This window comes from Phalacrocorax aristotelis, chromosome Z (genome assembly GCF_949628215.1).
Source record: "Phalacrocorax aristotelis chromosome Z, bGulAri2.1, whole genome shotgun sequence".
Classification (NCBI taxonomy): Eukaryota; Metazoa; Chordata; class Aves; order Suliformes; family Phalacrocoracidae; genus Phalacrocorax; species Phalacrocorax aristotelis.
Genome location: NC_134311.1, coordinates 30,635,440 through 30,660,744, shown reverse-complemented (window position 1 = coordinate 30,660,744; position 25,305 = coordinate 30,635,440). Strand labels below are relative to the sequence as shown.

The 25,305-nt window shown below is 43.0% G+C and overlaps 1 protein-coding gene across 7 annotated transcripts in view; it reads left to right on the top strand.

Annotated features, from left to right (window-relative positions):
- The first annotated feature begins 891 nt into the window (after positions 1-891).
- The window catches only part of MARCHF3 (membrane associated ring-CH-type finger 3), an 80,223-nt gene continuing 55,809 nt past the window's right edge, over positions 892-25,305 (top strand). For 4 of the 7 annotated variants that reach the window (XM_075079477.1, XM_075079480.1, XM_075079479.1 and 1 more), the window contains exons 1-3: positions 892-1,055; positions 1,504-1,680; positions 3,048-3,193. In XM_075079477.1, the coding sequence (XP_074935578.1) occupies positions 3,190-3,193 (4 nt within the window). In that variant the 5' untranslated portion in view covers positions 892-1,055; positions 1,504-1,680; positions 3,048-3,189. Of the gene's footprint in view, positions 1,056-1,476; positions 1,681-3,047; positions 3,194-25,305 lie in introns of those variants that run through there. The other 3 variants (XM_075079482.1, XM_075079478.1, XM_075079483.1) reach the window with 3 other exon arrangements.

Sequence of the window (25,305 nt, the reverse complement as noted above, 5' to 3'; positions counted from 1 at the left end):
GTAACACCTGCATGCAGCTGCTGTTTCCACCTGGAAGAGTGCCTGTGTCATGGGGGGGGAACGCACAGCCAGGTGCCAAGATAGTGGGGTTTTTTTTGCTCCAGTAATGGGAAAGCAGACCAATGGCAAAACCCCCAAGTGATTAGGCTTCTAGTAAAACTTAAGCATATAGTGGCATTTTAATGTACATCAAGAAAACACAGAAGTTTTACAAAAACACAGCAAGATAGGTACTACCTCAACCATGCAATGCTCATTTATTTTTGAACAAAGAAAACAAGATTGCTTGAGAAAGGCCATGAAATGGACAGCCATAATTAAGCAAACAAAAATATTAACCTTCATGTTTCCTTTAGGTTGTTTGTTGCTATCTTAGGAACTTGGAGCCGTCATTTTAGATTCAGCTTTAACTGAGTTTCAACACCCTGAATGTTTTCACTGAGATCAACACGAGCTTCACGGGCACAGAGGTGCAGCAGTCTTTGGAAAAGGTTTTCCTCTCAGACTACTGAGAAATGGGTATTTTGAGGTGTTAACTTCTTTATGACAAGAAACAGATGAATTGTGTTTCCATGTTTGTTTGTTGGGTTTTCTTCACCCTAGATGTGGGTCTCGCACAGGTCCCCTTAGCGCCCAGGCTCCGGGGCTGCTTTGGCTGCCCGGGGCTGGGCACCGAGCGCCGGGCCCCCGCTCAACGGCGAGGCCGTGGGGGCCACGACAAGGGGCGGGAGCGCCCGTGCGGGCGGCCGGGGACCGGGCCCCTGCCCCCCTGCCGCCCGGCCGGTGCCGCCGAGCCGGGTCAGAGCAGTGCGGTGGGGTGCGGTGCCGGTCAGGGCCGGGCGGGGCGGGCGGCGGCGCTGCCCAGAGGGGGCGGGACCGCACCGCGCCACCGCCTCCGTGCGGGTCAGCGAGTTGTGAGAAGCGGCGGCGCCACGCTGCAGCCTCACTCCCTCCCTCCCTTCCCCTTCCCTTCCCTTCCCTTCCCTTCCCTTCCCTTCCTCCCTCCCTCCCCGCTGTCTCTCCCGCTCGCCCGGCTCCGGGCTGCGCGGCGGAGGGTGAGCGCGGGCGGAGGCGAACGCGGGGCTGCCGGGGGGCGGCGGGAGCCGGGGGCCGGCGGCGGGGCGGGACGGGACGGGACGGGACGGGCGGGCGGCGGGGCGAGGGGGCAGGTCCCGCGTTTGCAGGTGGCCGCGGGGCCAGGTGAGGGCGGCGGGAGGACGTGGCGGCGCTGGACGGCGGCGGCGCGGCCGTGTGTCCCCGCCTGTCCGCGGCGTGGGGGTGGTGGTGGTGCCGCCGCGGGGTCTGCGGAATCGCCGCTCCCCGCGTGCCCGCCCGCGGATCTGCCCTGCGGCCCCGCGGGGCGGTGGCTAAGCGCGTCCCCACGCGTGTCGCTGGTTTCCCGGGGTGGGTCGGGGGGGGCACCGCCGCCTCCGAGCGCCAGGCTGCGCCCCTGAACTTGGCGAGCGTTCGCCTCAGCGCCCGTACCCGCCGCTGCTTCACCAGCCCCTCTGCGGGAAACACGCCGCCTCCGCGCCAGGGAAAGCAGCAGCAGCAGCAGCAGCAGCAAGGACGCGTCCCGTCCCCGCGAGAAGGAGGAGGAGGAGGTCTGTGCGTGAGCCTCTGCCCGCGCGTGGATTGATGGCAGCGAAGCCCTGTGGCTCCAGCCGAAGCGAAGGCAGGGTACGCGGGTCGCTCAGGGGTCGGCGGCTTTTGGTGGCGGCTTTTTTGTTGTCTGTTCAGTTTGTGTTTTGGAAGGACAGTTGAGGGTCCGGGTAAATGAAGTAAGTGTAATTGGACACATGCGAGGAAAAATGCCTGTCTCTGGGAGGAGCCCGTTATCTGTACACAGGTGAACTACTGCTACTTTTTTGTAGTATAGCTGAGGCTTAATTTTAACTCTGTCATCACAAAAAATGAAAAACCAGTACTGACAGTAAACCGACTGGAAAAATGTTCAGGTGAAAGTGATCTAGCTGAAGGCTCTTTCAGCTAGAATTACTTTGAGGACTTTCTGGGGGGAAGGGGAAAAGGAAAAAAAAAAAAAAGAAAAAAATACAAGAAACGCAGCTTATTTCTGTTACAAAGGCTGTGACAAACCCTAGCTATTTCTGAGATTCAGTTTTGGAGTTTCATATCCTTTGGTTTTTTTTTTTTTTTTTCCTCCTTTTAATAGCTAGGGATCATATGGCTCTTTGCAGATATAAGGGATTATGAAACTGCTCAGTGATAATGCCCGCATATGTCAAAGGAGTTTCACTTTCAGTGTCAACAAATTTTTAAACTTAATTTTAACCCTGTGTTGCACTTGTCCTCGGATGTGGGCTGTTGATGGTGCTGTGCAGGAGGTGCGCTGAGCAGTGTCTCGACTCTGACTGTACAGAGTAATCTAGCCATTTCGAAGTCATGAAACCAGCAAAAGCAGAGGATATTTATCTATTAGAAATGACTGGTTTTGGCAAGGATATTTGAAACCCATCCAATGCTCATTGAAAGAAACAGAAAAACTCTCACTGATGATGACTCACGTCCGTGTGCTTCAGATCAGGCAGCCAGTGTATGGTATGGGGAACCGTCTGGTGCTGATCCTGAGTGGAGCCGTCCCGTGGGTAACCTAACCCTTCTGCCGTCCCCACAGTCTATAAAGGGAGGGGGATAAGGTGGAGAGTGGCAGCAGAGAACAACCAGCGAGACTATGGCTTGCTTTACCTCAGTGTATTTACCAATTATACATAGTCTGTTATGTGCGTTCTCTAGGGTTTTAAATGTTATTGTCCTTTAATTAATTGCTTATGGCTTAGTCTGTTGCTGCCTGTTAGGCTGATGCTGACTTGCAACTGGTCTTTAGATGTTAATGACTGTTGTGACAGTACCTTGAGGTGTACCATGTCTGTTTTGAAACTTCTAGATTATGGAGTACTTGTGTGCCGTAGTTACAGGCTTACTAGGGTAATAGACTCATCTGGGAACATACGGATTAGCTGGTTACAAGATTTCCCAGCCAGAAGGGACCTTGTCTATTGTCTGTTCTGATCTCTTGCTTATTATAGGCCACAGGATTTCACGAGTAAGTTCTGTATCAAGCCCATAACTTCTGCATGGTGTTCACGTGCTGTTAAAGACAGGCTCCATCCACAGCAGGAGTTCAAGCATGTTTCAAACTGCCTAGCAGCTCACAGGCTTGCGCTCTAAATGGGTGAGTAATATCTACTACTTCAAATGTCTGTAATTAGGATGAGAGCTATTTTGGTCTATCAAAATATGATTTTGCATGTAATGCTTATTTAAACACATCAGGGTAATTATAGCTATTGTGGCATACGTACTGGCAGAGCCTTCTTCTCTTTACAAGAGGATGAAATTCGTCAGGGGGTCCTCAGAGGGTCTTTGGACTTGTCATTGGAAAGTTCTTTATTCTCTTGACCGGTGGTGCAAAAACAATACCCTGGATTCTGTTGGTTTCTTCTGCTTTCCAGAATTTGCCTGTTGTGCAACAATCGGACTTGGGTGGGGCTTTCTGCCTTACCCTGCCATGGCTTTCTGCAGAAAGAGAAGAAAATGCTTTGCGTCCCATCTGGACTTCTCAGCCCTGTGCAGAGTTGGGAAGGTGCGCTGCCTCTGCTATCCGATGGCTTGCTGATGGCCATTGTGGCTTCCTGCTAGATGTAGCTTCTAAGATGGTTCCCACTATTTTTCGCTGTTGGAGGAATCTTGCTGTGCAACATGCACCAAAGCAGCCAGGGTGATGTAGCACCAACTCTGTGAGAACAGATACTTAAGACTTTTGGAGCATGTCAAAATGGCATAGGACAATGGGCATTACGGTACCCAAGAGAGCTCCTCCAAAGATAGCACAGCTGATTAATGCAGGTATAATAGCAATTCTGTGCTGTTGCTGCAAATTTGCTTCTAAAACTCCTCCTTCTGCCACTGGTTAGCTGCAGATACTGTGGATACTAACCTTTAGGACCTGCCTGAAACTAGTCTGTCTGTCTGCAGTGGCTGGACAGTAGAGAGGAACACTGTTTATTTTGCATCCTCTGTTGACTACTGGAGCTGGATTAGCTTCAAGTGTTTCATACGTGGTTGAAGATTAGAGGGTAACAACAGCTATATAACACAGCCCTCTGGCAGCGTCCTGCCAAACAAATATCACAGCCTAGTGTCACCCTGTTGTGGGGGACAGCCCTGACTGTGAGAGACAGGAGGAGAAGACAAGGAAAATAAAGGGAAAACCATGGAGACAATTTTCTAGCTTGCTCAGTTGCTCTCCCCCCTCAGCTGGGAGCCAGTATGGCATGTAGACGAAGTAGGACCTCATGGTGAGAAAAAAGCCAGTCCTGCTTCACCAAACCTCTGGCTGCAGCAGCAGGTAGAGATGGGCAAGCCTAGGTACTGGCTGTGCTTTCACCACGGTCCTCACACATGCTGATTTATCTTCTGTATTAATGTGCCTACACTGTTACTGGTGCCTTAGCTGACCCCTGTAACACTAGTTGTGTATGTTCACAACCTGCAAGGTTGCATTGGAGAACATCAGAAGGAAAAGTGGGAGAGAAAGAGTAAACAACAAAGGCAGCAAGGAAGAGGGGAAATCTGGCATGTTGCTGCTGAAATATGCAGGTTATCTAAAAGGAAAATCAACATATGTCTGCTCTCTCTCTTCCAACACCTTTCTGAATTTGTATAGAGTGTTACTTGTTCTGTCTCTGCAGTAGATAAACTCTTTCAGAGATGTACATAGTATTAGAAACTTCATCTACATTTGAAAACACAGCAAGCGTCTGCATAGCTTTATCTTTGCAATTAGTTTTTTCTCTAGGTCCCTTGATACAAATTTTAGAGGGGTTGTTTTTGCCAACCTTCTGAATGGTTTCATCTTCAGACCATCATTGATTGAATGATGTATTACTCTAAAGATTACTCCAGCTAGCTAGAGCAAGCCCAGAAGAGCCATTGTGGGCATCCTTTGTTTAAAACAGAGCATAGATTATAGACTTGGGAAAAGTATGTGAGAGCATTATAAAGGTAGGCACAGCAGATTTCCATGGCTGAGGGGTGTGTCTTCCTTTCATTTGGAAGCTGGCAGAAATAAATGCTGCTGCTGCTTAGAGCCACAGTCCTAAAGGGCGGAAAAATATTAATGATGCTGTGCAGGAAGGCTTGTCACAAAATCGAAATACTGAAAATCACCAAAGCGATAATACAAAGTAGAACACTCATCAAGGAATTCTTGTCTTACCCATATGTCATCCTTGTTGTATCAGTTCACTCAGTGCTGTGCTGTGGTTATTTCTCAGTTCCTCCTACTATCATATACCCCTTCCCACAGCACAGTGGCTTATATCTCTCTCTCTTCTGATTACTGAACCCATTTTCTCATGAATATAAAAGAACAGGAGGGGAAAAATGCTAGTATCTCTCACTAAGCTCTCAGTTAAGCTTCATGCAAGGCACTGTAGACTAGAATTAATTATTAATTCCGATTATATTTTGTGTCTTGGAGATATTGATGATATTTTCAATTCCAGATTGATGCCTCTCCAACTTCCTTTTCTTCACTGCTGCAGCAAAGCCAGCAAAGCTCTTAAACACATGCCTATTTTAAGCCTGCCAGCAGTCCCTTTGACTTAATTTGGCTGAATGGCCCAGGGTGGCTGAGGGTAATCATTTAATATAGAATTCTCACTGGCCTGATAGCAGTCAAAGTTGTTGTGGTTTTATTGGGGTTTTGAGGGAGGAGGAGGAAGAGAGGAGTTGTTTCTTTCTGAAGACTAGCATGACTCTGCTACGGCTCTCCTGGGTAAACTCTCAAAATAGGGATTCTTGTTATGATAAAAATTCTGGTATCTTGGTACTTGCTTCCATCCTGAAATTAAAGTCTTTAGTGGAAAGTTCAAAAAACTTCCCCTTGGAAATATCAGAACATTTTGTTTTGGTGTTTCTAAGGTGAAATGTTTAGTTTCCAAACCTTGCATTTTTGCTCAGCACTAATCCCAGCATGAATCCTTCCTAGCCCAACAGGGTCCTCCTTGGCCTCTTAAGTACCCTTGGTGTCCCCTCCCAATGGAGCTCCGGAGCAGGACTGCCTCTCCCATGGGACACTGGGATCTCAGAGGTACTCACAGATTAATGGCTCCCGGAAACTAAATGCTTAGATTCAGGTTAAGACCTGAGACAAAATGCCTCAGTAAGTTTTTTCCCAATATAAGGATGTAGTATCCTGTGGGTGGACTTCACGTTGAAAAACCTCAATTTTTGACGTGAGACTCATTCATTCAAAATAGCTCTACCAGGCCTTGTTCATTCCCACTGAAAAATCTGAGGAACAGCATTTTAACATGGAATTTAAAATGGTAACATCCACACAATGCTTAATTGTAACAAAACCACATGTTAAATCTGTCTCAGGCATGTCTCTTTCTGACCTGGAGTATGTCTACATCCCCATTCTTGGCACTTTAGCATCATTCCAAACTTCCTTGTCTTCACCTTTTTTCTGCCTTTGAGCTCTTGCGCTTTCCTGTATTTTTTCCGTTGTGCTGGTGTTTACCTCACCCTTTCTCTTTCCTTGCTATCCTTCCCCTTCTAAAGTGTGGGTGGTAGAACCAGTATATTTGCCAATATCATCACTCTGCTTTTCTGTTTTCCTTTTCTCTGCTCAGTGTCAGCCTGTGCACTCTAAACAATTCAGGACAAGGATTTAAATCACCCTCTGTGTTTGTACAGTGCCTGGTGCAGTAGGTCCCAATGCTTGGACCTCAGCATGCACTGCTGCAGTAATCATGGTGATATCTCTTTGATTATGTCACGGAGATCAGTAAAGGAGATAAACTTCCATGTTCCATGTGAGTTTTCTGTATTTCTTCTTATTTAAAATTTGTTTTGAAGTGCGTCCCCTTCTCAGCAGTGGGTTTACATGAAGAACAAACAAACGAAAACTTCTAGTATGTGGAGAAATGGCAAACAGAGCATGTTGTGGTTGGGACTGTTGAATTGTACAGAGGGCTTTTCAATGCACAAGAAATCTGTACTTGTAAGATACAGGAATGGAACAACTTGGCTAAGTGTCATGAACTGACTGGCATCCTTTCTACATCGCAGCAGAGGTGGGTTTCTGGGGGTGGGAGACGGGCTTCCTGAACAGGAAGGGATGAAAAAAACATACACAGGATATGAGCTGGTGAAGAAACTGGAGGAAGATACTTATACTGCAGGAGCAGAGTAGGGCTGTTCCTTAACCTGTCCACCACAAACTCCCTTGTGTTGCTGTGACGGGGCCAGTCCTGGAGCTTTGTGGGAATTTGAACAGGAGAGGTGATGTGTGTCAAACATTGGCTCCGTGTTCTCAATTTGTCTCCTCTCCCTGTGAGCCAAGGGAGCCTTTGAACATCCTCCTGCTCCAGGACACCTACACCACAGCTGACTAGAAGGACACCGTCCTTCCTTTCCACTGGGTGCCCAGAGGAGCTGAAACAAACCTGTTGTGCCTGAGGCTTTGCAGAGGCCAGGGGGCTCACAGCATTGCTTGCAAGAAGCAAGATGGCCCCTTGTAAGTGGGAAGGAGCCTCAAAGGGGTTGATCTGGAGAAACGGGCCAGGGCTGGTGCTCAGCTGGCTCAGAGAGGTGCCCCAGCAGAAAACTGCTTGTTTATTTTCTAGTAGGACTAATTTTGGGGTAATTCAGCATCTGTAAGTTACCAATGAAAGGGAGGGAACAAGAATCAGTACCAGGGTTAAAGGGGGAAAGAGAAGGAATGTAGTCCGAACACTGTCATAATTTGGCTTTAATGGGGGAACTGTAGCCCATGTAGTTTGCTGAATGTCACCTGTTTCTGTCTCCTGGGACCATGGTGCTTTAATCACTAGCTGCACCTTCCTATTCTTAATTTCTTTTTTCCTCAGCAATGATGTTTTTTAGAGTTGAATTGGCGCATGCCAACAAGTAGAAAGTCTGTTCACAAATTTATATTGCCTAATGCAACGTAATGGCCAATAACATCATCTGTACAGTATTCATGGATAAGGCAATTAACAACCTGGCTGCTGAAGCTTAATGAGCCTTGCCACTTCCAATTAGCTACAGAAAGACGACTGAGAGGTGACAGCCTCATAGCTCCTATGTAGAGGTCACTCAGCTCTACAAACAGCAGCTATTTAATGAAGTTGAACAAGCTTAGGCCCTGGGTTGAGGTTAGGCTGGAAGCAACTGCAGTGTGTACATGAGCTCCTGAATTACTCCTCAGGCCAGTTAGATTTTATCTAAATAGGAGTGGAAATAGTGTTTGTTTGCTGATGAAAACCACCACTTGCTTAAGGTTTTCTGCAGGTACAGCGTGCCTGTAAGACCAGTGGGTATGGGTACATCCTTGGGTACAGGCAGGTGTCTGCTCACTCTCCCGGAGTCCAGTGCTGCAGAGAGAAGCCAGCTCTATTTCAGCAGCTGTATAGCTGTGCTAGCATGTAACCCAGCCCCGTCTAATGGGTTCTCAGGGTACATTTAAGGAGGTGGGAGCAAAATTGTTCTGCCTCTACTCCAAGCTGCATTAGCGTTATTACCTCATGTTCCCTCACATGCCAAAAACCACTCATACAGTTCTGGGTTGGCTGGGAGCATTAGGTAGATCAGGGTGGTTCTTTGCTTGCAAAAGCTTGTGTAAACATACCGTCCTTTGGTATCATCCGTACTGCAGTGTCCCACGCAGACCCCGGACTGGAGCTTTTCTAGGCTCCAGCAGCACCAATGTGACAAGCAGGTATGCATATGCCCGTGAAGACCAGCCTACAGTTGCACGATGTAGGTAATTTACCCTTTGGAGAGCATGAAACTACTAACCCTGCTGATGTATGTTGTCACATCTGGCTGCTCTAATGAAATGTATGGTAAAGGGATGGGGCAAAAGGCAGCCCTGGCCACAGGCAGGAGAAGTGACCATTTTAACTGTAACCACGATGTAATCTTCACATCCCAGATCTATAAAACAAGATCCATATCATGCCCAGCAGCGTATGCATATGGACACAATGTTGAAATATGTATACAGAGTTTTATAGTTTGTCACAGCAGTCATCAAAGTATTTGGAGAGGGTTTGACTGCATGGACACACAAACTGGGGTGTGTCTCTGCACCTGGGGCAGCGAGACTGGACAAAGCCCTAAGCTGGTCTGAAGCATTTTGCTGGGCCCTGCCCCAGTGCCCAGAACTTGTTCTGTTGTTGCCATTTTCCTTGGGTTGTTTCACTCTGTTATTGTTGGTTTGCTGCTGCCAGCCAGATTCTTACAAACTGCTTTTTTGAAAACCCACCACAACTGTGTAAATGTTATTTGATATATGGGTGTTGTAACAAATTCCAATCTATCAGCAATGGATTTGTTAGGTTTTGTTATGAGAAGTGCTGATTACTAGCATGCTTGTTTCCTGAACAACCAACTTCCTCCTCTAGTTGTCACTCGGTTCGATTTCCTTATGCCACAGGTAATCATTAACAATATCAGGCTTACTCCTGCTGGCAAAACAGGGTGCTTGTCATCATGATATCTCAAAATAAACAGAAACGATGACCAGTCTATTTATGAAATAGGCAAAAAATTTTGTAACCATTATGGACTGACAAAGAAAACAAGGCATACTTCAAAGAAGGGTGGCAAAAATGCCTACAGTTTATCAGTCTTTAAATACAGTATTTCCATAAATGGAGGTTACAAACAAATCTGTCCCTGATAGCTGCCACGTGGTAACATGCATGAATACCTGTAGGTCTTTTGGCTCATGTAATGTTCTCCTGTTTTTTGGTAAAAACATATTCAGGTCTGAACACTGAAGCTATTAGCCTAAGACATCTGTATTAATTTTAATAATACCTCCATTCATTTTAACAAACTACAACTTTTTTTTTTGCAAATGGAAATTATTCTTCTGGGAACATTGTTATTCGAGGCAAGCAGTTTTAGGTTTTTACCCTATTGTTCTACTATATCTGGCACACCGAAACCATTTTTTGTGACAGAGAATAGCAAATGCATTTTTCCAGATCTTGACAAGTGGAGTATTTTCACTTCTTCCCAGGTTCCTGAGTATGCTGCCAAAAACAATTGTATGTGTTTCTTACCATGTCTGTCAGAGCAGTTTAAGGAACATCCTCTTGTTCACTGGAGTCATAATTCTGGGAAGATTGAACATGGGAGGAAGAGTTGGAGCAGATTGTCTCAACCACATATATTTTGTGTTTTGCATAAGGAAAATTTCTTAATTTCCAGGGTTTATTTTATATCCTGTTATCACATCAGAGCCAGTTTAACAAAGGGTATTAGAACTTGTTTTAATTGGTATAAGTTTCCAATCAGAATTTCCAGTCATTAAACATATTATGTAAACAGTTTTAGAATGCCATTTCCTAATGAGTTTCCTTAGAAAAGACATACTGGAGCACTGGTAAGAAAAAAAACTTTTCTGAAGATGACTCCAGCCTCTACATCTGTGTCTGCGTTTCTCTATCTGGCCTTGTAAAGTTTGACGGGAAGGCATTTTTACTTTGCAGGCTGTGTGGGTGGGAAACATCAGGGGCTTATAAAAAATGTGTATCAGAAGCAGTTGCAGTTAGAAGGGATCTAATGGTTACACACATGTAGCTGAAGTAACCCGAGTGAGTCCAGTCTGCTGTAGCCAGAGCTCGACATTGCACTTTTCTGTGTGTGCATGGTGTACTTTAAAAGCTCTTTTGTGATCCACAAAGGCAGCTGCTTTATGGCAGAAGTGGCCCTAGAGTTTCTGAAATACATTTAAACAGGTGTATTGCAAGCTGCTTCTGTCTTGTTTTGAAGGTTTGGGAGAGTGGGGTTTTGGGAATGTGTTTGTTCTCAGGCAGCAATGGCATGGGAGGTACCATAATGCTACTCATTCATAGTGAAGCGGTTCTTTCTCAGCTTGCTTGGGGTCTGCAGATTAAAACTAGCAAAAAACCAAATTTTGAGTAGGCTTTGCCAGATAAGTAATCAATATAGCTTCAGCAAGTCTTCAGAAAGGTAGTTTGCATTCAACCAGGTATTTCAAAGAAGGGGAGATTTCTAAACTATAGTTCTTCAAGTACTTCTGATAGAAAGTATTAGTATTTAATGCAGTCTTTAAATCAGTGATTATCAGAATCAGTTTTTAGTCTTTTAATTTTGCTTTCCAGGGTTGTAACTGTTCCTTTCCTTTGTACTTCTGCCCCTTTGAACTGAGTTTTGCAGCCTGAGCTTCCAGTGGCTGCGCAAGGAAGTTCGCTTTCGTGCAGCCGTGGCTAGTGTAAACCCAAAGAGCAATTTCAAGACAGTTTTGAACCTTGTGCCCATATTACTTTTTATCAAAAACACATGAAAATTACAATTCTGCTATCTCTGCGAGGATAATATTAGCTTTGTGTTGAGAGCTCTTGTGGAGGCATTCCATAAAATTGAATGGAAATTAAAAGTAATTGGTTTCTGTGTAAGCCACTGTAAAAAGTTGAATAATAAGTTGAAGAAACTGTCTTTTCCTGCTGTTGAAAAACTTTGTCACAAAAGAATTATTTTCCTCTCCCATTCTCTAAGACTTTTCATAATGGCAAAAATCATTCATTATCTGGTTTTAAAAAACTTGGAAAACAATGGAAATAAACGATGTGATTATTGAGCATCATTTATATCCCCAAGATTTCAATGATGCAAAAGCAAATTACAAGAGCGCTTCCAGTATCTCAGATGAAGATCTTGCTGATATTAGTCATAGTGGGTTTCTGGCCGAGAAGTAGAGAAGATATAAAATGCAGTTTTCAAATTTCAGATCTGAGCTTTAAGCTTTGCAAACACCGTGGAAAAATGGAACGAGGAGGTTACTCAGTAGCGTAACATGAGATGAACAATGCCACAGCTTTTATAAGCCAAGCCAGTGTATCTTGCCACCCTTGCTATTGTACATTATGCGTATCTGAAACACTGCATGGGCTGAATTTCTCAGTTTAGGAAGAACTTTAGGAACAGCTTTAGGAAGAACTATTTTTTTTTTGGTCATTCCCATTGTCTCCAGACAGCTCAGTTCTGTAGTGAGAAAAAGTAAGGATTGTGTAGGTTTGTCTGCTGCTGACCAACTCCCTACAGCAGAATCATCTTTGGGCCATCTCTGATTTTAAGTCTTCTCATCTCTGCCTCTGTTTCCTTGTGAAATAGCTGAGCCTTAGTATGCCTATCTGAGAATACATTTAGAAGGGATTAGTTAATACATGGAAGTCAGGACACTATTGAAATGCATAGCCTTATCTGAATTAATTCTGTGCCCCTGTTAGGAATAGTTTTTCATTTAATCTGCTCATTAAGAAAAGCACGCAATATGGTATCAAGGGAAAAAATACTTACCTCTAATCGGGTAAAACTCATGTAGCTACTTTTACTTAGTATGTCAGGTAACCTGGGAATTTGCTTTACTTAGCCGATCTTAGCTGCTAGTCTTCTATTGCCCACCCCAGTTATATGGTTCATGTGTTTAAGTTCAAAGTGATGACTAGAAATAATGTCAGTGTTTTCTTTGCTCACTGTTGAATCAGAGAATCCCATGAATATTCAGCTGGTTTTTTCTCTAAGGTGTATGAATGTCTTAAATGGAAATCCTTGCTAAAAAATGCTTCTATATTTGATTTCCATAACAGAATACAAATTGACCTGTGAGCCAGAAAAGGGAGAGGCAAGAGACACATACTTTCACAAATCCATGTGAATCCTCAGCCTTCTCTAGGAGAATCCTCAAGCTTCTATAGGATGGGAAAAAAGCGCAGCCCAGTTTATCTTTGAAAATTGTAATTCTTTTTAAAAAAAAAAAAAAAGGAAGAAAGCAAGCTTTATATAAACTTAAGCAGAATTTTGGAGCAGAACGTAAGCTTTTCTGCATCCTGCTTACAGGAGTACGTTTGCTGGTGCTAGACTGAGACCTGGCTTAGGTTACTGACTGGAACCGTCCTGTCACGCTAAAGCAGTTGGGTACATGCCCAAAAAGCCTGGGGTTATTTGGATGAGTAGATAGAGTCATGCAGCGATGATTGAATTTGAATCTGTTATGAGAGCAAGTATTTATTCGCTCACCAAAAGTCCTGAGCAGAAATAACCTAAGCTTGAAAATACAGGGTATATACCATGTGCACGGCAGCTGCAGTAACCTGCAGAAACTTCTAGGCTCACATTTGCATGTACCGTTCTCTGGATTAAACACTTTTAACTTTAGGCAACACATTTCAAGTCAGTCTCTCTCAGCCTTTTAAAAGGAGCATTCAGGGACATTTTTCTTGTCGGGGAGCTTCCAAGAGCGTGTGACCCTTTAGTTAAGTTTCAGATCTATAATCTTTGTCAGGTGTCCAGGCATGGCCTGGAATTCCCTCCCTCCCCAAGCAACAGGTTTGTTTTAGAATTGTTAGAGGGAGTTAGAGGTCGAACAGAAACCGGTGTTACACAAGATGCTGGTACAGGTCATTGAGTAGCAGTGGGATTTTGCTGCATGTCTGTAGTAATCAGGCTTCTCTTCGAGAAAATAGTAAGCAAGTCAGTGGTGCTCTGCCTGTGAAACTTACGTATGGACTGCCACTGCGTTGTATCACTCCCTGTGCGGTGCAAAACTGTGGTGTATGATACAGCAGTGTTCTCTGGACAAAATCATCCTAAGTGGGATGGGGCTACTGTAAGCACGTCTGTGGCTGGCCAGTCAGCGGCAGGAGGGGTACTGCAGTGAGCTCCGAGAAGTGCCCCACGGTGACTGGCCAGTGTGGCTGGACTGTGGCTAGTACCTGTTTCACCAGCAGGATGTGCTGGTGCATGCACAAAGGCTAAAACTGCAGAGCACAGGGAAGAGCAGTTCTGCCCTGCTCTGCAGACACAGTCTCTTTTTAGTCCTTTGTCGTCCCATCCCTTGCCCTCCGCCATCTTATTTTAGGTGACGCCTGCAGTTGTGGCTAATAACTAACAATTAAACCTGTCTCTCTTTTCTTAGCATTTTATCTGTCTGTTCCTCAATAGCCCACCCCTGTGAGGCTTTCTGAATGAGGGTCTCCAAAAACTTGAGCACAAAAAATTAGACCGCTTATCTTTTCCCTTGTATGTGAATTTGGCTATGTTTTTGCTTCTCCTTGTTCTCAGTCTAGCTTGTCAGACTCGTGACCAAGACCTGTAATCTCCTGCTCAGATTGTACTGTAATCGCCTGCTTAATTGTACTGCATACCGAGAACAGTGTTTTTAATTATTCTTTTACGTTATCTGTGGCTGTTCATTTTCTTTCTGACCCTGTCCTGCAGGCAATTAACTGTACTGTGTTCTTCCTGATGGCCACAGCAGTACTTGACATGGATTTGTCACCTCCTCTTTGGATGCCTCCACAGAACCAAATTAAAATCCTCTTCAAAGTCCCGCATAACTGTACCTCATTGATACCTGTATTCTGTAGTATGTTATTGCCACTTCTATCATCTGTTTCACCGTTCAGGCCTGCCTCGGTACATCGTTTGACTGAGTCTCTTATTGTCTCTGTGTTTTCATTTGTGCTCCCATATCTGGGAAGCTGTTCATGACTTTGTCTTCAGAAGGTTCATGTGTCTCCTCCTCCAGACCCTTCTGGAAGGTAAATGCCTGACACAATGCCTATGAGGAAACTTGCTGACAGATAATGACACAGGAAGAGTAATTGCAAATAGTTCATATATTCTTGCTGGAGCAGGGGGGATGGACAAGGTGACCTCCAGAGGTCCCTTCCAACCTCAACCCTTCTGTGGCTCTGTGATTCTACTTGGAAGAGCTACCCTTGACCATTTGTCCAGTAGTTTTCAACATTAATAATAATATATAATTAGAGCTGACAGTCCATTTTAGTTAAGCAACAGCCCTATCTCATAAATCATCACTGTAGCACTATAAAGGGTGAATTATCTAGATGTGAGCACCTTTTACTTAAATAAATCTTCTTATTCTCCTCTAATTTACACTGTTTCTTTTTTGTATATGGATAATAAATGCTTTAGACCAAGGAGTTTACCTGTTTTTCTTTTTTGGAAAGTACTTCATGCATTAGCACAACCATTAACAAACAAGCAACAGCTAATCTTTCGCGGTAATGCCACTATCAATACGCAGTAAGGAGCTGTGGCATTCCAGAGGAGTTTTGCTGTAGCTTTGCATGTGGTGTCCTTGTTATTCTGCCAGATTATGGGGAGCCAAACTAAAACTGCAGCCTCAGACGTAATCAAGGCTGAAGGTCTGCACGTGCACTGTTACTCATCATGCTATCAGATAATAAACTGCTCCAAACCAATTGGGTATTCTGAGGCTCTAACTTCATATGTTACCAAGAGGAATGCCAAGACTAACAAAGGTTGAGATGCACTTCTGCAAGTGGTAGTTTCCTCTTACTGATTAGAAATTTGAAAAGTCCCTGAGGAAAAGGAGGACATAGTTTGGGAAGAGTGACTTCATATTAATGTATGTATCCTGCCCTAGGTGCAGGGTCTCATTTAACCTGAAAAAAGAATTATTGAATTCTCTCTGAACTTCTGATTAGTCTTTTTAATATTTGAGGTGGTTAAGCACCAACAGAAGTGTAACGTTGCTTAGAAATACAATTTTCAAGGCATATCTGTTGTCTTCCCAACAGCCTGTGTTCAGTAACTGTACTGCAAAACGCTGAGAATAGTTAGAGTTTGTTCACTGAGGGAGTTTGTAGCCTGATAGTATCTATAGATGATCAATTGTAATATGAATATTCTTGATGCTGTGCATATGCTGTAGAATATAGTGATCTGTAAACATGTGAACACAGATTTTCTTTTCTGTTTTTGCTCACTAGCTTGCAATAATAAAAAGATAAAATCATTACCCCTTTTCCTTTCTTTCTGTACTTACCAGTAATACTAAAAACAATTTTTGACTTGGTGCTTTTTGTGACTAGATTCAATCTGAAAGGGAGTCCTTATGAATAAAATTTTAGTACTGGTCTTAGGATTTAATATATTTCTCAGTCGTAGGTGTCATGCTAAAGAATACGTGTGGTATCTCTTGACTTCAGTTTGAACTGTGAATCCCAGACAACTTCTAGAGCTGCATCTTTATCAGAGCTTAATCAGTGTCATGAAGCAGAGATCAAGGGTTTTCTGGGCATTTGTAAATAAGGCAGAGGAGGGTGCTCTTTTATCTTACCCAGGCAATTTGCAGTGGAGCCACGTGTGAAAAATCTGTAAGAATTTCAGCAACAAATCTTTTCTGCAATGTCCTTGCACCTGTGTGAAGACCAGTTTGTGGCCAGTTACAGATACATTGAATTTACTGTCACAGCAGCTGCAAGTTACAATATAAACAGACCAATGTGTCCCATTTTATTAAATGAGCAGTTTTGTGTGTTGTGTGATCCAGATGGTCTATTAAGCAAAACCTGAAACTCCTCCCTTTTTGTGTCTGTTCATTTTTGTGCACCGCTTTGGAGCAGCCACCACACAGTCTAGCACCAGAGACAATGCAGGCTCTTAAAGTGGGATAGGAAATATTGATCAGAAAAAGTCTTTTGGAAAACTGTTAATTAGTATAGGAAGAGATCCTGTGAACAAAACTGCTCTATTTAATGAAAGTTAAATTCTGACTCTCTCTGATCTTTCTCACAATTTGTCATGGCTTTATAGACATGTTGGGCGAAACAGCAGAAGGTAGGCATTTCTCCTGTAACTTGTATATAAATGTTCTCAGCCCTCTCTCCCTTCCTCTCTCCATGACAAGAGAAATTGCCTTTGCAAATTTCTTTTCTAATACACAAAGCATAGTAGTGGATATTTTTCCTTCTCTAGCCTCTTTCAGTTCTGAAACTGAAGCGTCCTTGTGGAAAAGGGCTCAGATCAGACGTGTGGTTTCACCCCAAAAAGAATCTGAGGAAGCATGTATGGACAGGCTGGCAAGGCAACTGGAGCTTAAGCTTAGCAGCAGCGAACAAGAACTGTGCACTGTAAAATTTTAGGTGGAAAGCAAGGTTCTGTCTAGAGTTGCTTTGGATTTGACTATGTAACAATTCGTTTCACAACTGATCTTAATGGGATCCAGTGCTAACATTTGGTTACAGTGTTTGGAGCACAGTGCAGGATATGTGCATGGTACATGGTGCTCTGAGGTGCAGCCAATGAAAGGGATGCTAAATCTTCCTTGTAAGTTGACAGAGCCTGCTACTGCATAAACTAACTTACACTTCAGTTGTACTGAATTTTGCTGCTGTGGCAGCATAGTCTCTGGAGAGAGTGAGTTCAGCCTAGCAGTTAAAAGGGGAAGCTTGGCAGCCAGGGCTTCCTGTTCCTGCCACTGCCGTTAATTCTGTGTGCAAGCAGGAGAAAGCCAGGCAGTACTTCTTTCCACCTCAGTTTTATTATTTGTAAAACGAAAATGACTGCCTTATAAGGATGATTTGAGTAATATTTTAGTACTGATACCCTTTGCTACAGAGGTGGGGTAGGTTTGCACGCTGCATATGACTTTAGTAAACTGACAGTAGCAGTGTTGTTTGTCCGTGATGGTTGAAGGACCAGATGCCTTCAGGATATCTTCTGAAGTCATATCAAGTGTGCCGATTTACTTCAGGTAGCTTGAATGACATCTGTTGGTAGATTATTATCCCTTTTGGCAGTGATCACCAGTCACTAGATTTTTCTTAATGATAGCCAAAGGGAATAGTGATCTGTGTTTTCTCTAGCTTCACGTTTTACTTCCCTATGCTGAAGTAGTTGCACAGTTCATTCTGCTTCAAGGTTCCTTCAGTCTTCGACACAAAATGATTGTGATCAAACCTTCACTTCAGAAAGGAGTTTGAAAAGGTTATTAACAAGGACAGAATAACATTTCTTGATCTTTAAACTTTGCTGGCCCTCAGTTTATTTTCATAGTCTTACAAATGTATTCTCCCTTCCAGAAAAAGCTTTGCTTTTTTCCGCCCACCCCCCCCCACCCCCCCCACCCGAACTGTGGTTTGACTTTTGTTAATTGCTGGTTGATTGCTATTTCATGGTCTTCCTTTTCTCTCTGTATCTGCCTTGCCTGCTTTCTCTACTGCCTCCCTTTATCTTCCTCTTCTCTCCTATTGTTGGTGGTCTCCCCATCCACACCCCTCAGGGCTTTTTAGCATCAGCCACTACCACCATCCCTCACTTCTAACTCCAATAATTCGTGTTGGCTAGGCAAGCACTAGAACGAAAGGCTGTCTGCAGAGCCTTCGCACTGCATTTTTCATGCTGACAAAGAGGTTCTTCAGATGAACATGGCAGTCACCCGTAAAGTCAACTGCATATACGATAAACAATAGGAGAGAGTACTGTGGTCTTAATGTCTTGGGCTCTCGTAAGCAGACCTCTGTAGCACTACACAAAGGAAAAATAAACAAATGCAGGTTCAAAGAGCTTACCATTTATCTCTGTTGTTTAGCTGAAATGAGACAAATCTTTGAAGGTTGAGGAAATTTAATGGTGAATATCCAAGGTAGCTGATGCTATTGGTCTGCCTCTTTAAGAACTCAGGATGTTCACAGGAGGTATTGATGTGTGTTTCGTGTTCGACAAGCACACTCTGTAAGAACAGACTGGCAAGATGGAAACCTAGTCTGGAATATTTCAAGGCTGATGAGTAAACCTTTTTTGTAATATATGCTAATGCCTCATCCTGTCAGAAACAGTGCAGAAAGCAGAATTTATTTCATTATCCATTGGGGGGAAAATTGTCCTCTATAGCTGTCTGCTTTCTGATAAAATCCAGGTATGGATCTGTGGACCTTTCCAGACTGAGGAGTAGAAATATAAACACAATGTCTGCTTCATTTAATGTGGTCATGGATCCAGGCTACCCTCCCTAGAGAATTCACTATTATGTATGTAAAACTCCAGTCATCTGCAGTAGGTCTGTTCACAGTGACAATAGATAAGACTGTCATCACAGAGTAGGGATTTGGTCAGCTAGAGAGGAAGCCTGTAGGTAAAGGAAAGCTCTCCCAGCAGACCTGCTATTCGTCAAGAGGGACATGTTCCTGGACAGCTGCTTGATACACTGCCTCTGTCCTGAACTGCTGGTGGGTACTAGAACTATGGTTAGATATTTGGGCCTTTTTACTTGAAGGGAGGAATGTTCCTGGTAAGCAAACAATGGTATCCTCTTCTCTAAGGCTGTCACAAGTGTACACCGAGTCCTTTTATGGGAGGGTTAAGCTTTTGGTTTGTAGGTTTAATTATTTCTTCTCAGCACATGTGCAAGGTGAACTCCAGATGGATATGTTATTAAAGTCATTATCCCATTGCAGCAAGCAAATGGAAAGATTGGTGCACTATTTGGCATGTTCTCAAGGCCAATTATTTTCTTACTGTATTTTGAGTAGGGATTTGTAAAAGATGACTTTTCAAGAAGTGAACTGATTCCTGAATCTCAGCCTTATATAACTCTCCTCTTGTGTCACTGTCATGGTGCATACTCTGGTGCAGAGGGCACGAGAGCAGAACCTCATGCTCTAGCAGGTGTGACCGAAACTATTTTGGGTACTACTCTAATCTGGTACAGTTTGGCTCATGGTCATTCAGTACAAATTGTTGAGGTATATGACTGGTTACAAAAAGGGAGATAAGAATACTATTTGGAAGGGGTCTCAAGTTGTCTCGAGTTATTTACAGGAACAAGAATGACACTTAGAAATCCTAGGCTTCAGAATTGTAAATAAGCAATAGCATGCACGTGATGGCATTCTGTTACATCTGTTTATGGATCTCTGACTGGAATTTTGTAGTAGATCTATAAAGAGCCAAAGGTGGAGTAGTTAGCCTTGCACCATATGCAGAGGTAAAAATAATTCCGTGCTTGTATTGACTGTTCTGGCTCAGTAGCAGAAATAGAGCCACTTCATTACGCTGTAGGTGTTGGGTGAGGAACCAGTGCTCCTCTTTTATGCTGAATAAACATTTTTTCTAGAACTGCTAGTGTTTTCACAGGAGGTTAAGTACATGGCTTCTCCATATTCCACATGGCATGAATAAAGTACCACTGGCAGAATCTATAAATCAATTGTGAACAGTCGTTAGTACACGGTAGGATCTAAGGAGAGTTATGCTAGCTTAGTGTGTTAAGCCTGCACTCTGCTAGGCACATTTGTCACTCTGGGGAATGTATTTAACATGGAAAATAAGACAGCACTAATGAATATGGGGGAAAGCAATAACAGAAGTAGCTGTCAGCTGTTAATTTTTGTTATTTAAAAAAGACAAGTTCATATCATATCAAAGATTTTTAAAGTGTTATGCAATAATATAAGAGTGTTTAAAAGTGTATGTGAGGATGCTGTGCTGTTGCCAACATCATTTTCTTGGCGAATGAATCTTGTTCTTCCCTTGTGTTACGTTTTATGGTTTGGTTCACTTTATCAGCGCTACTGGCAGCTCTCCAAACCCTGCGCCCCATCCAGAAGCAGCAGCCAAAGTGAAGCTGTGCCAAACAAAGTCTTGGACCTCAGTACTACCTGTGTCTTAGAAATGATCTGAACCTGTATCTACTCCATGGCTTTGGGTCTGTTCTGCTTTTATAAGGGAAGAGAGATTTTTGAATTTTTTTTTTATCAGAATACTTTCAAAGGCTCATTTTTCTTGTGTTTGGTAAGATGGTGTGACTTGTAACCTTGGGGGGGAAAATACTGCTCCCTTAAGCAATTTCTTGTGTTGCCCCTTGTGTCTCCATCGCCCTCCTGCTGTCAAAAAATCAGTAGGATAGGAATGTGGATCAAAGGCAGCATATAGCAAATTCTTTTTGTTATTTTTAATAATAAAAATATTTATTGAAGAAACACAGTGACTGGTTTTCTCAGAGTTTGAGGAACAAATCACAGCATTTGTACGTTCATATTTGAGCATTTAGCATCTGTGGATTATCATGTTTTATTTATACAGACCTGTCTGATCTGATTTAAGGAAGGGAGGAAACATGCTAAAAACAGACACATGGAATTGAAAAAGTACCTCTAAATAAAAGTATGACACTTAATTTACAGACTGCCTGCATCTTTGTAATCACTCTGCCAACTGCTAAATGGCAGTGTATTATACTACTTTTGTGCAGGGATTGTGGAGAGAAGTATCAATGGTGGTTCTAGTCCAGTACTCATTCATAAAGAAATTAGCAATATGTATATGAATAATTAAAAACTCTACCTTCAAGCACTGTGAATGTTCTTTTTAACCCTTACTCAATATTAAATTTGTAAATTGATGCTGATTTTCTCTCTTGTTTGTTTCCCCCCGCCTTTTTTTAAAGTAGGTAACCTTAGATAAAAAGAGAAATAACTGATGAAAGGCAACAGTGTTCAGTGCTTCATCTTTTTACACTGCTTGTAAAATAATTTATCTGAAATCTGGAAGTAATGTGATATAACGGCATCCTAGGACAGGACTGTAGGTGGAGTGAAACCAAGCCTGGAGGACTGATTTTTTCAGAAGGGATAGCTGATATTTAAGTGTGTCTTTTGGACAGGTGATCTCTGTTTTCACTGGATTGAAGGAAGAGTCCTGATTTCTTCCCAGTTTTCTGGGGTCCCACCAGAAGCTGTGCTCTGTGTGTGCATGTATATATATACATGCACACACAGCACGCATATTTGTCTTTAAACCATACATTAGAATACTTCAAGCTGATTTACAGGTTATCTCAATGTATTGAGAAAAAACAGAACTGTACAAAAAAATGGGGTTTTCTTCATTTCCTATAAAATTCTGGTCCTCGTCCAGCTTTTTCTTTGGGGGGGGTGGGGGGATGAGTGGCAGGTGAGTAGCTTGGCAGGAGATAGCAGCAGAGTTTTACCTACGCTACCAAAAGAACAAAGTGGAATTCTCTCTACATGCAGACAAAATGCTTAAAGGAGAAAAAAGGATGCATTTGGTGTCTCTTCACTTCCTATGCCTGAAAATACTTTTTATTAAGCATCTGGGGGGTAGATGTGGTATTTCTTTTCAGCCTCCTGTTGTATTTTTTATTCTCACTGAGGGTTCATCGAAATATTCATAAATTGGAGTAAGAGTTTGGACAGCCTCTGCTTGCAAGAACAAGGAGGAGTGTCTTTCACAGAGGTCTCTGTGCCCTTTATTTTTTATTAGAAGCTATTTAGATTTAAGAATTCCAAACCCAGTGTTTAAAATCCTTCGCCTCTTAGGTGTTTGGGTTTCATCTTTAAAAAGTTACAGTCAAAGTAGGGTTTTTTTAGCTTGCTGAGGTTTCCTGATTCAGAAAGAGAGAAGTCAAACGTCTGATATTTCTAAAAACAGAGATAAATACTTTAATAGTGATAAAGCTGGGTCTTTCTATGTGAAAAGAGAGACTGAGTGCATCAACACATTTTCCTGTCATTTGTGCATCTTTTTAATGGGTTGAAATCCATACTGGCAGCCTTGCATGTCAGTCCTGAGTCTGGGTAATTTCAGTCTTGCCTTAACTCTGTTTTGCCTGGAAGCATTAACATTTGTTAGTACTGTAACAAGGGGCAGAATCTTTCAGTCGTTTTAAAAGTCTTCTGACTTTACATGTAGCTTTTGAAAAAGAAAAGAGAGGATAACTTTTTAAAGTAGAAAGATTTGTCAGAATGCTTTCTGTGCTTGCAGAGATTGCTTTTGTTGTGTGATGAGGTCAGGCAGTTATGCCTTTCTGAGCCCAGCTCATTCCTTCCCAACATCTCTGTAAGATATTAACTAAGCAACAGTGAACATTTACTGGAGTTGCGTGTTAGAAACATAATGTCAGCAGCAAGCCTGACAAGAGGCCAGTTGTTCCCCTGCCTGTTTCTCCAGATAATTGTGTCCTCCTCTAACATGACCAGTGTGGAGCTACCATTAAGCTGAAATAAGATGAGCGGAAGGTGCAAGTTTCTGATTGTTTTTAACTATTCACAGGGAAAGTGATTAAAACCAGCCAGGGAAAAGGCAGCATGGTGGAGGCCTGTCCTCCCTCTCCTGTGGCAACCAGAAGATTTTGTGATGGAAGAGGGTGTGGGGCAGAAAGAAATGGTCTTGTGTTGCAACAGTCACAGTGTCAGAGGTTTAATTTTCTCCTAGGAGATTTTCCTTCCTAGCTGGGGGCTTATGGAAAAGAGATTTCTACAGCAAAAAATTCATTGATACAGTGTGAACTGAAAACCTAGTCTCTTGCTCTTTTCCTTTAAATGGTGGGAAAGAGACATAGCTTTACAAACATCTGCAAACCCCGGTTTTCTCATTAGTTGAGTGGATTGAGCTCCCCCATTTTTAGATGCCACCATTTGTAGCTCTTCTGTGTACAGTGTGTATGGGAAATGGGAGGAGAAAATAGCTGGCTGAAGATAACAGGAGAAGAGAAGATACCCTGCAAAAGAGAATTGTAGCACACAGACACAAAATTTAAGCTTGAGATGCAGGAGTGAACAGGGAAAAGAGAGGGTTCAAAAATTGTGTATCTCTAAAAGGAAAAGATGAAACACCCTGAATTCTACTGGGGAAAAGCCACTCCACCCCTCACCCCACCCCTCCACCCCCCCAAAAAAAAAAAAAAAGTAAAGCCAGGAGGAGGAGTGAGAAGTGCCAAGGTGATAGAGTACATTACTTATCTCTTTCTGATTTAAAGAAAGAAGTGATTTACACTGTGTAGTTCAACAAGTTACAAAGAAGCCTTTGACCTTGGAATTCTTTTAAGGATTTTTGACCATTAAATGAAGAGCAGACGAATGTCGTTAGGAATGGCAGCAGAGGTGATTCTAGCTGCCTTGGGAGCTTGCTTTCCAGGTGCAGAGCAACTGGGGTTGTGAGTCCCCAGGTCACTCACTAGTCCTAGTCTTCCTAGTGCCCACTAGTCCTGAGTATTGTGTTGTTGATAGTACTTTGAGTTGTTTCTAAGTACCTTCCCCTTTCTGTGCATTGTAGGGGAAAGTTCAGGTGTGGCAGTGCTCAGTGCTCCTCTCCACAAGAGATAAAGCTTCATTGCTTCATCTTTGCTCTTCTGCTGAGTAGGGACCTAGCACAGAGCAACTGTGTTTCACTGTCCTTTTGAATGAGGTGCTGACCTTTACCAGGTGCTGGCCTATCAAAATCAGGGAGATAACCCTGTGCATGCTTAGTATACTTTAAAAGAGCAACTTCTCTTTACCTTGTATCTGGGAATTTTCTGTCCTCCTTTCAAAGAAGTGAAATGCAAAGAATGACACTGTTGAGGATTACAGCTTGTTTTACAGTGTAGTCTTCTCATAAGTATGTACAGCCACTTTTCATCTGAACTTTTTTTTTTTTAATATATAGCCATCTCAGAGTTAAGCATTGCTACTTGCTTTTCAGTAGCTTTTGCACTGCTTAACACTGCAGGGTAGAAGATGATAGAGTGCTATACCTGCTGTAGTCCTCAAGGTACCTTATGGCAAGTGAAAATTGCTGTCTAAATTACAAATTAAAAATAACATGCAGGTTAACAACCTAGTCTTATGAAAAAGCCTTTGGCCATCAGTAGTAACAAGTCACTGCCTTGTATGTTTGTTTGTTATTAAATGACCTGGCAAAGTGAGCTCTTCTGGTTAAATTCCCATCATTCCCACCACCGTACAGTACCTGCTGTGTGTTTAAATACATGAAAACATTTAATATCAGGCTTTAACAGCTGAAGTGTATTTCCGGTGCTTTTGGGATGTGGTCACAGTGCATGAGACTCAGCGCAAATTCATTCAGTTACTGGAAAATACACTTCTAAGCTTCTAAGTCATGCTGTATGTAAGTTACTGCCATATGTGCTGGCTCAGTGGCTAGCTTATAAGGACGGTGGAAGATGAGACAGTAAATTAAGTCCTAATGCATTCAGTAATTTTCTGCTACTGAAAGTTATGCTGAAAAGCGTGTACAGTAGGTGAGCTCCATACAACAGGGGAGTCTCTTCATTTGCTGGAGCGAATCTTTATGGCCTCAGTTAATAGAATAAAGGCTTTGCAATCTTTTTTTTTAAAAAAAAGATGTTAACTTTAAATTACTTTTAGTTTTGTAACTTGGAGCTGTCATGCAGTCATCTGTGTGATACACACGGTCCTTAGCACAATAGATCACCTTGATTGCTACTGGATGCACAGTAGGCTGTAACAATAGGCTCCAAAATGTGCTGTGAGGCTTCAGGGTGAATTATGGTCAGGGAAGAGACGTTGTGAAGGGGCTGAGAGAAAGCGGGAGGACTGGTTTTAATTTGCTATTCAGACAGGCTAACATGGCTTGTTATGTCAGGGTGGTGTGACATGAACAGCTCTGGTGTAATACTTTGGGTAGGTTATGACTGTGCAGAAT